Here is a 13,778-nt window from a genome sequence, read left to right on the forward strand (position 1 = left end):
AAGATCAATCACACATATGTTAGACTGATCCCAAAGAATCTGGAAGCAAAGAGAGTAGAAGACTACAGACCTATCGCCCTATGTAACGTCTACTACAAGATCATTTCGAAACTCCTATCTATTCGGATGAAGCCAGTTCTCAGCTCAATTATTTCGGAAAATCAGTCAGCTTTCATTCCGGGGCGTTCTATATCTGATAACGTACTAATAACCCACGAAGTTCTACACTTTCTCAAGGGATCTAAAGCAGAAAAAAGATGTACTATGGCGGTGAAGACAGACATGTCAAAGGCCTACGACAGACTTGAATGGAAGTTCATCTCTACAGTCCTACTAAAACTCGGCTTTCATAGTACGTGGGTAAACTGGATTATGGAGTGTATTTCTACAGTGTCCTATTCCTATCTGATAAATGACAGTGTGTATGGAATGGTGCAACCTTACCGAGGTATACGCCAGGGCGACCCATTATCCCCATACATATTTATCCTCTGCGGTGAGGTCTTGTCGGGTCTTTGCAAAAGAGCAGAGCTAAGGGGGGAGCTGCAAGGCATACGAGTAGCACGCAGATGCCCACGAGTAAGCCACCTCCTGTTTGCCGACGACACAATGTTCTTTTGCTCAGCAACGAAAAAGAGTTGCGAAGCACTGCAAAGCATCATCCTGCGATATGAGAGAGCCTCAGGTCAAATGATAAACAAGACCAAATCAGCCATCACATTCTCTTCAAAAACTCCAACCCTCATGAGAAACGAAGCAAAAGCAGTTTTGGGTATAAACAGAGAGGGAGGAGAAGGGAAGTACCTTGGGTTACCTGAGAACTTTGGGCGCAGGAAAAAAGATATCTTCACATCAATAGTGGACCGCATCCGTCAAAGAGCAGCAGGGTGGTCCACAAGATTCCTCTCAAAGGCCGGGAAGCTCACTATGCTGAAGTCCGTACTCACAGCAATCCCAACCTATACAATGACATGTTTCATGATTCCGGTGAGTCTCTGTAAAAGGATACAATCGGCTCTAACAAGATTTTGGTGGGATGGAACGGATGATAAAAGAAAGATGTGCTGGGTCTCATGGCCGAACCTCTCAAGACCTAAATCAGATGGGGGTCTCGGCTTTAGAGACATACAGACTTTCAACCAAGCTCTACTTGCGAAACTAGCATGGAGGATCATTACAAACCCGGAGTGTCTATTGGCAAGAACCATGAAAGGGAAATACTGCCAACACAAGAGCTTCCTAGAGGTCTCACCACTGGCAGGATGTTCCCACGGCCTTAGAAGTATCCTCTTTGGGAGGGATTTGCTTAAAGCTAACTTGGGGAAGGCTATAGGAAATGGGCAAACAACAAAGCTATGGCAGGATGCTTGGATCTCCCTAAATGATCAAACGAAACCTATGGGACCCATCAAGGAAGACGACCTGGACCTACGGGTATCAGACATCTTAACATCCGATCTACAGTGGAACAAAAAGAGAATAGAGGAACTCTTACCATTGTACGCTGAGAAGATTCAGGGTCTACAACCGAGCTTGAAGGGGATGGAAGACACCTATATTTGGCAGCCGCTGGCAACAGGAGTGTACACAACACGATCAGGCTACAACTCTGCGGTCGGAGAAGCACAGCCTAGAAATGAAACCAGCAACATCAACTCGCAAGATTTTCACTGGATTAAAGACTTATGGGCCAAGGAGTACTCACCAAAACTGAAAGTCTTTGTGTGGTCCATCATCCAGGGAGCAATACCACTAGGAGAAAATCTGCAGAAGAGAGGTATGGGGTTAGACGTTTGTTGCCCCCATTGCAAGGAACCAGAAACCCCATTACATACCTTCTTTCTCTGTGAATTTGCGAGTAAAGTCTGGGCAAACATCCCGTTGAAGGAGACAGTTCACATAGCTGTAGGAGATTCTTTCAAAGTTGCAATCACCCGGTTCCGCCAGGCTATATGTCTCCCCCCAGTAGGGGTCTCGACAGATATTATGCCTTGGATTTGCTGGTCAATCTGGAAGGACCGCAACTCCCGCCTCTTTGAGAATCGAGGATCAACACCTGAGGAGATAGCAATAAGAGGGATCAGGCTAGCGAGAGAATGGAACCAAGCACAACAAGCAAATGAGAAAAAGGAGAAAAACTTACCTCGAGTGGACAATCAACAGAGACAACCGACGACGAATCTGATTGAATGTCGAACAGATGCGGCTTGGAATAAAGGAAAGAAGAGGGCAGGTCTGGCTTGGGTCTTCAACGGCCTACCAAACACTCTCCAGAGAAGTGGATCGACGACACAGGATTTCGTCACTTCCCCCTTGATCGCGGAAGCACTTGCGATTCGATCAGGGCTTTGCATGGCGGCAACGATGGAGCTCCCAAAGCTCAAAGTTTGCTCCGACAGCTCAACGCTCATAGCAGCAATCAACAACAAGTACCAGATGAAGGAAATTGTGGGTATCGTCAGAGACATCCAAGAAATCTCCTCTGGTTTCGATTTCATTAGTTTCACGCATATCTCTCGTAAGAACAATGGAGAGGCAGACTCTCTTGCTAAACAGGCCTTAGGGCTTTCTCTTTGTAATATTTAACCCATGTGGGCCGACATTGCCGTTTGGGCTTTATTTAAGTAATTTCGTGACAAAAAAAAAAAAAAAACGCGCAAAATATCATGTTTGGCAACATGTTGGCGGCTGGTCAACTACTCAACGCGAAAGACATTGCTGAACGCACTTTCTTGCGTTTCTCCTACACAGAAAAGCGACTTCCAATTAAATTATCTACGTCTCTATCTATAATAGTAACACAAGTAATTTTATATAACAAAATATTCTCATATATTTTTGACTCATAGTTTGATTCTTATTTTCTTTTCAAGAATATTTATACCATATACTGTTTATATATTGTGTAGGCGACAATTAAGACGACTTAATTGATGTGTGAACAAAGAGAACGGTGCTCTTCTCCCACTTTGTTTTCAGTCAATAAAGGATAGCTTATAAATCAAAAATATATTCCTTCCGTTTCTAAAAGATACTAGATCTTGACCCGCACGCCCGTGCGGGTGTATTTTCAAAATTATGTTGCTATTTATTTTTATATTATTAAGGCTGAATAAAAATTTAAATCTGAAGAACTAAACTGATTCCGATCCGAAAGAGTAGTACCAAACTCGAACCAAAATGATTAAATATATAATTGTTCAAAATTTTGATGTTTTAGAGAATCGAAACCGGATCCGATCCGAAGTGAAGTATTTCAGATACCAAAATGTATCCGAAAAAAAGATTTATATACTATATATATTAGATTTAATGTATATAAAAATATCCAGAATATATATGATACTTTTAAGTTGGTTTAAATGCTTAATATATATAAAAATATTCAAAAATAAATATCTAAAATAGTTAGTATACTCATAACACCAAAAATACCAAATAAGTATTGATTCTCGATCCAAATATTTAAATCAAACCAATTTATATGTTAAGTTTAGGTATTCAGACATATGTTATTCAAATTTATATGTAATATATTATTTATTTATAGATTTTGAGAAATTTAAAGTATATATAATGAATTTTAAAATTTTAAAATTAATTTAAATAGATTATATGAACCCAAACCGAACCCACAAAGTTTCGAATAGAATTCAAACTGAAATTTAGAAATATCTGAATGGGCTCAAATCTTTGATCCCGGAAACCCGAAACCCAAATAGATCCGAACCAAATCCGAATGGATACCCTAACGCCCACCTCTAGTCACTATTATTTATGAAGTCACTATTATATATCATAAATAGTCATATAATTAATAGTATTTTATATATACTATCATATAAATACTTACATATATTATATTTTTAAAATTTAATGTGAAATATAAAAACCATAACTTAAGTCGGTACATTAAATTGGGGTTTTTATTATTTTTTTGATATATATTGAAAACATTTTTTAATTATGGTTATTGTAAAATATTTTAGTAAAAATAAAATTTTGAATGTATGCATATTTTAAATCAATTTCTGATACAAATCAACTTTAAATTATTATTTTGATTTGAAATATGTATATAAAGTTTAAATTTTATTTTATGATTATATTAGACAAAAAATGTTTTTAAGTAATTAGAGTAGTCCATTTTCGTATATTTTAAAGTTGACTCAAATAGATAGTTTTTCATAATATAAAGTCTTCTAATTTTTGTTAATAACATAAACCCATTATTTTTATTAGTATATTGCTATCTATGTTTCCAAACAACAATATATTTTTATAATGCTAATCATGTTTCCAAACAAACCTGTTTTTTTAATTGATATCCATATTTCCAAACAAACTTGTTTTTAAACTGTTATCCATGTTTCCAAACAAATATAATTAGTACTTCAATTTTAATAATATAGAATTAGAGCTTGACGCGGACGTCTGTGGGTGTATATTTTACGTTTTTATCAATAAAATTTTGTTTTGTATAAATGATATATATTAATAATTTTAAATGTATTACAGATCTAATATAATAAAAATAAAAATTTAAACCTTTTTTGACCGACATTAGTATCATATAAACATATCCCCTATTTATAAATAACTAAACTTATATTTATATGGAAATAATATACAATAATCTATCATTAAAAAATTTAAAATGTGAGTTTAAAAATTATATTGGATAAGTTTATTATCAATAGGAGTTTATTTTCAATAAGAGATATATAACTATGAGATTGTATTTTTAAATCATAAGAAATATATGACTATGAGATTGTATTTTTAAAAAGAAAAAAATTACAATTAACATTTAAAAATAAAATGATTAATCAGTTTATCTCAATTTTTATCATATAAAACATTTGGATTAACATCTGTACTAAAATAAACATAAATTCTAATTTTATTGAATCGCTAGTTACTAACTGATTTATATAATAAATATGTTGAAATAGTACATGTATATACTTGTCTGTCTAAATAAATGGTTTAGATGATTCCATTATATATCAGTACTTGTCTGTCTAAACAAATTTGAAGTGATTAGTATCCGATATATTGGTTAATATCCATTTTTTCTGAATTGACAGGTGCAAGGAAGATTTTCATAAATATTGATCTTATGTTTGAAAGATTAGATTTATTCTCGAGCAATATTGCAATTATTAAATAAATAAGAAAACCGAATGGTTTTTACTCCAAACTGAATTTGACAAACCAACTGGTTTTGCATCGGAAAAAAAAATGGTTTTGCATCGAAGTATATTATGTAAGAAACCAAAAATATTGATATATATATATATATATTTATTTAGATTTTTGGTAAATCTCTGACCATCGTTTTAGTATCTCTTTCGGTAGAAAACGGTTGTTATAATAGTTTAGATTTGTGCTCATGTGAAATATGATTATAAGTCCAATTTATGGTTAGAGATGGTTAGAATTAGACATGTGAACTGGTTAAAAATGGTTAGATAAAATACAATTAGGTCCAGTTAAAAGTAAGTTATATTAAAAATGTTTAGCCCATTAAAAATTAGAACAAAAAAACGTGATGGGCTTAAAAATACTCAAAAGATTTTTAATTTAAAGCAGTGGCAGTCAATTGTAAATAATGAAATGAAGTGAGGGTTAATTCCCATTTGTACTTCACTTTTAATAGAATAGATATGTTATAAATTTTTCAAATTTGTTAAGAAAAATATAAAATTATAGTTATCAATGCATTATTTTTTTAATGAACTATTCTCCACAATTTTTAACCAATAAAATTTTAATAAATACAATTATATTTTTTTAAATATATTCAATTTGTCATTAATCAATGTATTAAAAACACAAAAAATGTATCTTTCTGAAACGAATATTTTTTCCAGAACGTAAATCTTTTCAAAATGAAAAGAATATAGCTTATACACAGACGAGTCACTGAATTACATCACCATTCATAAATTACGTGACACCTTTTAATATTTACATTTGCTAAACATACAAAAACCCGAATAGATAATAGTATAATAAACTAACCAAGTGCTTTTGATTTACTGGTAATAGAAATCCGACTGGAGTCTTCGCTTTGGGTTTGAGTCGTTTTAACCACTTTTCCGCCTATAATCATCTGTGTGCCCGGATAGAAGGTCTCATGGAGATAATTCTGGGCTTACTGCTTGGGATCCTCACGATCCTCGAATAAAAAAATAATAGTATTAATAAAACTTCGCTTAATAAGTATAGTATCTACTATCTAGTTCCTACACAGCTGATTTATACAAATTACCGATAAAGTTTGAACTTGTAAAATAAGCAAACTCCCTTATATGTTCAGACAACCCCATTTAAGCGACGAACCTAGGGATGCTATGTGAAATTAAATGCATAAATAAACTAGCTCACTTTAGTAGATGAATGAAGCTGAATAATATTCAGTTGATTAATTGATTGAACTTTAAGATTTATATTGTTAATTGCTTAAATATAGGAGGCTGGGAGCAGATTCCAGCTCACAAATCTTGTGCCCATCTCCACAAGTAGTTTGTGAAGTCAAACAAAAATTTCTACTTTTTTAACACACACACACCCTCTCTTTCTCTCTCATAATAGTCAAACTAATTAAGTGCATATATATGTTGTATGGGTGTTCTTCATTAGCATAATATCCCTGAGAAGTGTGAGAACTTGTTATAAGCTCTTTTCCTTTTTTTTTGAAAAAATTGTTAAGCTCTTTTCTCTCCTATTCATTTCTCTCTTCTCTATCTCTCTTAGTGTCACCATGGTATCTCAGCCTCCTCAAGATGATTATGTGAGTCTCTCTTTTTCCTATTTTGATTAAGATCTTGTGTTTATTGAATTTTGTTAAACAAAACTGAACTTTTAGTATTTTCTCATGAATGACACTAAAGATGGGGAGGGGGTCTATTTATTAAAATGATAAACAACGAGCCCTTCTAGTAAGAAAATATAATGAGAAATGAGGTTAATTTCTTTGTCTTTAGTATTGGCAGCTAAACTTCTTATTATAATTTTTTTAGATTTTTTAAAAATTGTGATGCTTAAACTGTTCTTCACCTTTTGTTCGTAAGTTAGATCTTTACCTTTACAGATACCGTACGTCTGGCTTTTCCAAAGTTTAGGGAACTTGTACCAACCTAAACCGCCGTCTAAAAAGATAAACAGATCTTCCAAAAACCAACCCTTATAGTTTCAGATGATCTCTCTTTTACCCCAGTATTTATTATATGTAATTTTAAGCCTCAGCCCGTTTTCAAAAAAGAAAAGAACTATTAAGCCAAAATAATAAAATTAGTACCGACATAAATCATTGACTTTTCTTCTTATTATATTATTTTTATGTAATAAACATATTAATCGTCGTGTATCTTTTTGGCGCGTAGTTTAGATCTTAACTTTAAGGTTCGTGCGTAACCACGGAAATAAATTTGAGACCAAGGGATCTTCCAAAATTCAACCTTATACTTTTCATTTGCTCTACTTCTGCCCTATAAGTGTTATCACATCCATCTTTTGAGCCCAAAAAATCACGATTTGAGCGAACCAACTTAAAAATTAACTTGTTTCTGCCAATTTTGTGAAATTAAAAACAGGATGAAAAAACAGCGAGACAAAAAGAAATAGACGCTTGGTTACCAATTACTTCATCAAGAAATGCTAAATGGTGGTACTCTGCTTTTCACAACGTCACCGCCATGGTCGGTGCCGGAGTTCTCGGCCTCCCTTACGCCATGTCTCAGCTAGGCTGGTAAGATATCCAACCTATACCGGATACTGACTTAAACCGGATCTATCAAAAACTAAACCAATTTTAATTTGGTTTTATAGGGGACCAGGAATTACAGTGATGGTTCTCTCATGGATCATAACACTATACACATTATGGCAAATGGTAGAAATGCACGAGATGGTTCCGGGGAAGCGTTTTGATCGCTACCACGAGCTCGGACAACACGCGTTTGGAGAAAAACTTGGTCTCTACATAGTCGTGCCGCAACAGCTGATCGTGGAGATAGGCGTTTGCATCGTGTATATGGTCACTGGAGGCAAATCGCTAAAGAAGTTTCATGATCTTGTTTGTGATGATTGTAAACCCATCAAACTTACTTACTTCATCATGATCTTCGCTTCTGTTCACTTCGTCCTCTCGCATCTCCCCAATTTCAATTCAATCTCTGGCGTTTCTCTCGCCGCCGCGGTTATGTCTCTAAGGTAATTGCTAAAACCGGTTGGTAATTGCTAAAAACCGGTTTATTAAACCGGTTATTCATAGGCCGGTATGGAAATTGGTACAAATTGAGAAAATTGTTTATATAACCAATAAAAATGAGGTGCTTTAACTTCCAAAATTTTCAAAGTTAAGAGTAAGAAAATGGTAATTAAATTTCTGTTTAGTTTAGATTTGGTTCAAACACTTTTGTGGAGAATAAACCATATATAATAATTTTGGTTCAGTTCAATTCATTAACCGGTTGTAAATAATTTTCCTTTGGTCTATAGCTACTCAACAATCGCATGGGCAGCTTCGGCGAGTAAAGGTGTTCAAGAAGAAGTTGAATACGGTTACAAAGCAAAATCAACGGCCGGTACGGTATTCAATTTCTTCAGTGGTTTAGGTGATGTTGCATTCGCTTACGCGGGCCACAACGTGGTCCTTGAGATCCAAGCAACGATCCCTTCGACTCCCGAGAAGCCTTCAAAAGGTCCGATGTGGAAAGGAGTCATCGTTGCTTACATCGTCGTCGCGCTCTGTTACTTTCCGGTGGCCTTCGTTGGATATTATATTTTCGGGAACGGTGTTGAAGACAATATCCTCATGTCACTTAAGAAACCGGCTTGGTTAATCGCGACAGCTAACATGTTCGTTGTGATTCACGTTATTGGTAGTTACCAGGTGATTAATTTAAACCGGTTTTAATCTTTTTAATATAAAAATTTGAATTGGCTGAATCTAAACCAAATCTTGTTTATTTATTTTTTTGCAGATTTATGCTATGCCGGTTTTTGACATGATGGAAACTTTGTTGGTCAAGAAGCTTAATTTCAGACCGACCACGATTCTCCGGTTCTGTGTTCGCAGTTTCTATGTTGGTAAGTTATGTGTATATAGAGAACTTTGAAAATGGTGTTATTTCGATCCATTAAACTGACTTTTTTCTTTTTTGGGTTTATGTAGCGGCAACAATGTTTCTTGGTATGACGTTTCCTTTCTTTGGTGGGCTCTTAGCGTTCTTTGGCGGATTCGCGTTTGCTCCAACGACATACTTCGTAAGATTGCGTTTTCTAAATTTTTTTTCTATTCGAGTTAGTTATTAATAATCTAATTTAAATACTGTTATTTTCTTCAGCTTCCTTGCATAATTTGGTTAGCTATCTACAAACCTAGGAAGTTCGGTTTATCTTGGTGGGCCAACTGGGTAAGTAACGTTATTATTAGTTTTTTTCTAGCGTTTGCAACCAAATCAATGGTTGCGTTTTGTGAAACTATTTTCTGAAAAGGAAAAAAAAATCAAATGAGGTCTGTTGTTTTATTTCAGGTATGTATCGTGTTTGGTATTTTCTTGATGGTATTGTCGCCGATTGGAGGGCTAAGGACGATCGTCATTCAAGCAAAGGAATACACGTTTTACTCGTAATTGCCATGTAATATGACTAAGCAACATTAATATGTGTTAAGTTTTTTTCTCAAAAAAAAAGAGACATTAATGTGTGAAGAAGATTTTAAAATATCAACATGACACATAAAATCAGTGGTCTAATGCATGAGTTCTGAATTTGAAATCACTTTAGCGTTTGTATTTGTGTGTGTTACTGTGTGTGTATCTTCTTTTTTTTATTTGGAACACTACTGTGTTTGTATCTATTACTATTATATTAAACAATATATTTTGCTGTGCCAGAAAACCAATATATTTTGCTCTTCTCTCTTTTCTAAGTGTTTGGTTTTATCATATGTAAGATTCTTTGTGTTCTCAAGACAAAAATGATATATTTCACATTCTCTTAAGTTCCATCATTATAACCCCTAATCATATCCATGGTTGGCAAATAAATTATTTAAAATTTGAGGATTGAGATTTTTATATGTTGCATATAGGCTATATAGCAACACAAATCAGAAGACTACAGATCCAAGTTAAGAAAGAATAATTAATTCGACACTTGATACATTACAAAACAATTTGCATGCATGTAGCTAGAAATACAAGTTCCTTGCTATGTGATGTCGAATATTATACACGAATAATATTTATGTATTTTTTTACTGGTTTATAACATATGTTGAGTCCTTGATTGAATCAAAATACGTGTTTAAGAATCTTTTTTCCTTTTTACTGAGTTTTTACATGGTTTAAATCGATTTGGAGAAAAGTCAAATTTAATACAAAATAAAAATTGCAGATGTGGAACTGTGCAGATATGTCAAAAGTTTAGCTAGAGATGAAATATTTTTATCGGTATATTGAGTTTCAATTTGGACAGAAAAAAAAAATTTGAATCAATGTTACTGAATACTGGTCTATTGTCGTTTATACAAGAAAAAAGAAATTTGGTTTCTTTATTTTCGTTTGGTCATACATGATTTTTGATCTATACATACTATTTTGAGTCCTTGTTTAAAGCAAAATTGAATCAATGTTACTAAATACTTTATTGGTTTGTAATCTTTCTGCCATTGATAGAAACTGATTTGTTCAAGCTCCAATACAACTTCTGATCTTCTAAATCAAGACTGCATAATCTGATTTTTCCATAACGACATGAGAGAAGAGGTAACCCCAAATAACAAACATGAAGTTCTCCTGATGCAAAACTCAAACCATTGCTGTAACTCAAAAGTTATATTTTTTGACATTCCAGCATAATATATTGTAGATTTCTCCATACTTATTTGCAGACCCGAGATTCTGCCAAAATAGTTAAAAATATCCACAATACTCTCAATTGATCTCAATGATTCATCTGTGAACACCATGATATCATCAGTAAAACTATGAGTTAAGCCAATATTCTTGCATTTAGGTGATAGCCCATAGTATGATCGGCAGCTGATTTATCCAGTAGCTTAGACAAAACATCATACAAACAACAAAGAGGTATGGAGATAAAGCACACCCTTGCCGCAAACCTCTTTCACTTTGAAAATATACATCTTCATTCACCTGAACTGAAAATGATGTTGTTGTAACACAAATAGAGATCCAGTGAATGAATTTCTTAGGAAAATTCATTGCCGTCAGCGTTTTAAACAGAAAGCTCCACTGAACCGAATCAAATGCTTTAGATGTATCATTTTTTAGAGCACCGCTATGGGATAGAGTAATTTGTGGTAATCCTTTACCAACTCAGTAGCCAGAAGAAGATTTTCAATAAGCAACCTTCCCTTCACAAATGTTGATTGATTGAGAGCGATGAAGTCTGGAAGAGTGACCTTTAATCCATTAGCAATGATCTTCAAATTAACCTTGTAGATGATATTACAGTACGATATTGGCATGTAATCTTTCATCTCCCGAGCTAATGTTTTCTTTGGTATTAAAGCTAGGATTGTTGTGTTTACTCCCTTTGGTAAGAAGCCTTTCACAAAGAAAGGTTGTACTGCAATAATAAATTTTACTCCGAACACTGGACATGCTGATTTAGAGAATTCAACAGTATACCCATCTGGACCCGGTGACTTATCAATCGGCATACCAAATATAACCTTTTGATCTCTTCAGGTGTGACTTCTTTAGTGAGAGCCATCTCCTCGTCTATGGAGCATCTATATGGGAGCAAAGTACGGAGTATATCAACCTCTACACTCTCTAGATCATATGGTTTATGTTGCAAGAATTCTATGAAAAAAACCTTCTGTTTCAGCTTTGTTTTCATCCTGCGTGTCACCACACGGCCATCACGACAGTGTATTTCCCGGATGGCGTTAACTGTTTGTCTAGTTGCTGCAGCTCAATGAAAAGTCTTGTTGTTTCCATCTCCTACACACATGCAATGTAGCTTATATTTTTGCTTCAAGAAATCTTCTTCCAGCTTAGACACATGCTCACATATAGTAAAAGCTCTGTTTTCACGATCCAAGTTTAGTGGGGAAGGGTTTTCCAGATTATCTTCTTGCTTTGTGCACATATCATTGTAGGCTTCTAAAGCTTTAATGGAGAGATTATCCATATTCTTCTTCTACAGTACTCTGATCTCAGGTAAGAGCCTTAAGCTTCTTAGAGAAACAATGTAAAATGATGTGGACATGAATATAGGCTCAGTACTCTCCCAGTACTGCTCGATCATTGGCCAGAATTCTTCTAACTTAGCAACTGCAATCACAAATTTAAATGGTCGCTTGGGTCGGTTAGTTTCTGGACGTAGTAGAATTCTGCAACGTAAATGATCTGAGCATCCTCCTCCTTCAAATACATTATAAGATTACATGAATAATCCATTCCAGTGATAATTAACCAATACTCTATCCAACTTTTTGATATTATTGTTTGTCCATGTAAAAAGTGGACCATGAGATCCCAAGTCCAATAGATTGCAGTGACGTACAACACTCTGAAAATCATACATACCATGAGTAATAGTAGGATTTAACGTGTGTAGAGAATGCTCTTCCATTTCCAAGATTTCATTGAAATCTCCCACAACCATCCATAGCTGTCTATAGTTTACATGATGGTTCTTTAGATCCTCCCATAATGATTTTCTCTCAGCTTATGTATTTTGTGCATAAACCACTGTGTAAAAAATATATCAGCACCATCATTCAGTTACACCGAAACTGTGATCAGTTGATCACTCCTATAAAGATGAGTAATTCTCATTTCAGGCCTCCACACCAACCATATCCGGCCTAAGTGATGATACTCATAATTTGATATTATATACCAGTCTGTGAAAACTGACTATAATATCCTACAACTTCTACCTTCCTTTACTCTCGTTTCTAGTAAACCTCCAAACAAAAATCTCTGCTCATGTACCCATTTCTTCACTATGGAATGTTTTATAGTTTTGATGAATCCTCAGAACATTCCAGAAGAAACCCAACATACTTATATCTTCTTAGTGTTCCTTTTCGTCCCTACAGTAGTTTTAATCATCATAGTTTTAGATTTAGTTTAAGGGTTTTGGAGAAACCAATTCGCCTTCCACCTTTAGAGAAGTTTTCTAAACCCCAATGAATATCTATTTAACTATTTATGCATTCTTCATGTATCTTCGCACATGTTTTATCATGTCTGAATATTATCTGTAATAATTATGGTTTCAAAAACTTTGATGAGAACGAATATGTAAGATTGTTTAATCAAAGAATCTACATTAGAGTGTTTCACTTGGATTATGTTTATTCCTTGGACTTGATTATTATATAGTTCATGATCTTGGATTAATTACATGAAATAGGAGTTGATTTGATTGCTTGAAAATAATTTTAATGAGCAAAGTGTTCTTAGCCAACGAGAATTGATGTAATTGCAATTGTGAACTTGGTGAAACCTGAACTTAATGCATATTTACTCTCTTTAGTTCAACATGAGTTAGTTATTTAACTTGTTAGACAGATTAATTAGAGCCACATGAGTAGAAATATTATACTGTCTTGTTTTAAGTTTTAGAATTATGCTTAATTGATTCTATAATAAATTATCTACATTTATTATCTGCTTTCTTGCGATTTTTAATGCTTAACTTATTTATTTTATAGTACCTTTTGGATATTTACTTTGTTACATACATTCAAGAAAATAAATATTTCTTTTATTATGTCATAT

The 13,778-nt window shown here is 34.0% G+C and overlaps 1 protein-coding gene across 1 annotated transcript; it reads left to right on the forward strand.

The window, feature by feature from the left end:
• The first annotated feature begins 6,610 nt into the window (after positions 1–6,610).
• LOC108848609 (lysine histidine transporter 1) lies at positions 6,611–9,935 on the forward strand. The gene is made up of 8 exons (XM_018622011.2): positions 6,611–6,799; positions 7,602–7,756; positions 7,837–8,220; positions 8,509–8,902; positions 8,994–9,099; positions 9,185–9,276; positions 9,357–9,425; positions 9,546–9,935. The coding sequence occupies exons 1-8, from the start codon at positions 6,770–6,772 to the stop codon at positions 9,642–9,644; spliced, it is 1,329 nt and encodes a 442-aa protein (XP_018477513.1). The 5' UTR covers positions 6,611–6,769; the 3' UTR covers positions 9,645–9,935.
• Positions 9,936–13,778: the final 3,843 nt, after the last annotated feature.

This window comes from Raphanus sativus, chromosome 4 (assembly GCF_000801105.2).
Source record: "Raphanus sativus cultivar WK10039 chromosome 4, ASM80110v3, whole genome shotgun sequence".
In the NCBI taxonomy this organism is placed as follows: Eukaryota; Viridiplantae; Streptophyta; class Magnoliopsida; order Brassicales; family Brassicaceae; genus Raphanus; species Raphanus sativus.

Coding starts and splice junctions, on each gene's coding strand:
- LOC108848609 (XM_018622011.2), top strand. CDS start 6,770: ATGGTATCTCAGCCTCCTCAAGATGATTAT. Junction 8,221..8,508: donor GCCGCGGTTATGTCTCTAAG/GTAATTGCTAAA, acceptor TTTGGTCTATAG/CTACTCAACAATCGCATGGG. Junction 9,277..9,356: donor TTGCTCCAACGACATACTTC/GTAAGATTGCGT, acceptor TATTTTCTTCAG/CTTCCTTGCATAATTTGGTT.